Here is a 1,864-nt window from a genome sequence, read left to right as displayed (position 1 = left end):
CCTGTAGGAAGCTTTAAGTTTTTGGTAACTTCTGGTTCTTGAACTGAGTAGGGTGTCCATGAGTGTTCATGGAAGATAATATAGTGCTGTATAACTTCCATGCATTTTACACATAATCTTTTGCTTGTAATAAGTATTATACCATGTTAAACTACATAGCCAACAAATCTGAATTGTCATGATAATTTCAAACTTGAAAACAAAATAAATATACTTACATGGTTCACTCAGTGTTTTCTCACAGTTTTTTGGACTTTTAGAAAAATATTTCTTGTGCTGCACAATATATCCTTATAGTTTACTTCTTTTATACATGGCCGTTTGTACCTCTTAATCCCCTGCCCCTTTCTTGCACCTGTCCTATTCCCTCTCCCCACCGGTAACCACTAGTTTGTCCTCTATATCTCTGGGCCTCACAATTTTTTGGATTTGATTCTTATAATAAACCTGGAGGTCTGTGTCAGAAGGGCCAGGTGGCTCAGCCATGGTCATCAGTCTGGTAAGAGATCAGTTAGAGCCTCTAATGTAAGGCTTAAGACACTGAATCCTAGGCAGTTTCCAGCAATCTAGAATCACAGCAAAATGGGGTACTGGGAAAAGAAGTCAAAATACAGAATACAGTACTGCTCTCCTGGGGAAATCCTGTCATCCTAGGAGGAACCTGTCCCCTGGGAGGCAGAAAGGAGGGGGTGGCTTTCCAAATGTTTCCATGAGAACCTATCCTATTGTCATAAGAGTGTTCAAATCAACCATTACGAACAAAAATAAAGATATTACTTATTTCCCTAAAAATCAGAGTCATTTGCTCAGTTTCAGTGTGCATTCACTTCTGCAATGACACATCCACAAGCTATAAAGTGGGCAGATACAGCAGCCCCCTCTCCACTTTACAGATGGAAAACAGACAAAGAGAAGTGACATGCCCCTGTCACTTCCCTTTACAAACCAGCCAGCGTCTCCCTAATCTCTTCACTGCTGCCTGTACCTCATGGTTCCTCAGCGTGTAGATCATGGGGTTGAGCATGGGGGTCATGACCGTGTGGCTGACGGACACAGCCTTGTCCATGGAGAAGGAGGTGAAGGGCCGAGCATAGAGGTAAATGCTTGGCATGAAGACCATAGACACGACGATGATGTGGGTGGTGCAGGTGGAAGCTGCCTTCCTCCTCGCCTGCCCTGAGTGGGACCTCAGCATCACCAGGATGATGGAGTAGGAGATCAGGAGAAGGAGGAACCAGATGACGTCCAGCATCCCACTGTTGCAGATCATGAGGAACTCTAAAACCAAAGTGTCTGTGCAGGCAAGTCTCAGCACTTGAGGAACGTCACAGTAGAAGTTGTCTAGGACATTGGGGCCGCAGAAAGGCAGAGGGAGCATCAGAGCCACTTGGGAAATGGAGTGAACGAAACCCCCCATCCAGGCTGTCACCACCAGCCCCACGCAGAGCTGAGTGTTCATGATGGTGACATAGTGGAGGGGCCGGGAGATGGCAACAAGGCGGTCATAAGCCATCACCGAGAGGAAGAAGACCATGGCACCTCCCAGAAAGTGGAAGAAGAAGACCTGGGCCATGCAGCCCTGGTAGGAGATGGTCTTCTTCTCAGAGAAGAAGTCCACCAGCATCTTCGGGGCAGTGACAGAGGAGAAACAGAGGTCTAAGATAGCTAGGTTTCGGAGAAGAAAATACATGGGTGTGTGGAGCCGGGAATCAGAGGTCACCGTGACCATGATGAGGAGATTTCCCATGACAGTGGTGGTGTAGATAAACAGGAACACCAGAAACAAGAAAAGCTGGAGCTCCCGAGTCTGTGAGAGCCCCAGGAGGACAAATTCTGATACCCATGTGAGGTTGCCTGGTTCCAT

General features: G+C 46.8%; 1 protein-coding gene across 1 annotated transcript; it reads right to left on the bottom strand.

The window, feature by feature from the left end:
- Window positions 1-928: 928 nt before the first annotated feature.
- Window positions 929-1,864, bottom strand: LOC102545871 (olfactory receptor 4D2). Its single transcript, XM_031685114.1, has one exon. The coding sequence runs from the start codon at window positions 1,862-1,864 to the stop codon at window positions 929-931; it is 936 nt and encodes a 311-aa protein (XP_031540974.1).

The sequence above is a fragment of the Vicugna pacos genome, chromosome 16 (genome assembly GCF_048564905.1).
Source record: "Vicugna pacos chromosome 16, VicPac4, whole genome shotgun sequence".
In the NCBI taxonomy this organism is placed as follows: domain Eukaryota; kingdom Metazoa; phylum Chordata; class Mammalia; order Artiodactyla; family Camelidae; genus Vicugna; species Vicugna pacos.
The sequence above is the reverse complement of the archived record's forward strand: the minus strand, read 5'-3'. Positions and strand labels throughout refer to the sequence as shown.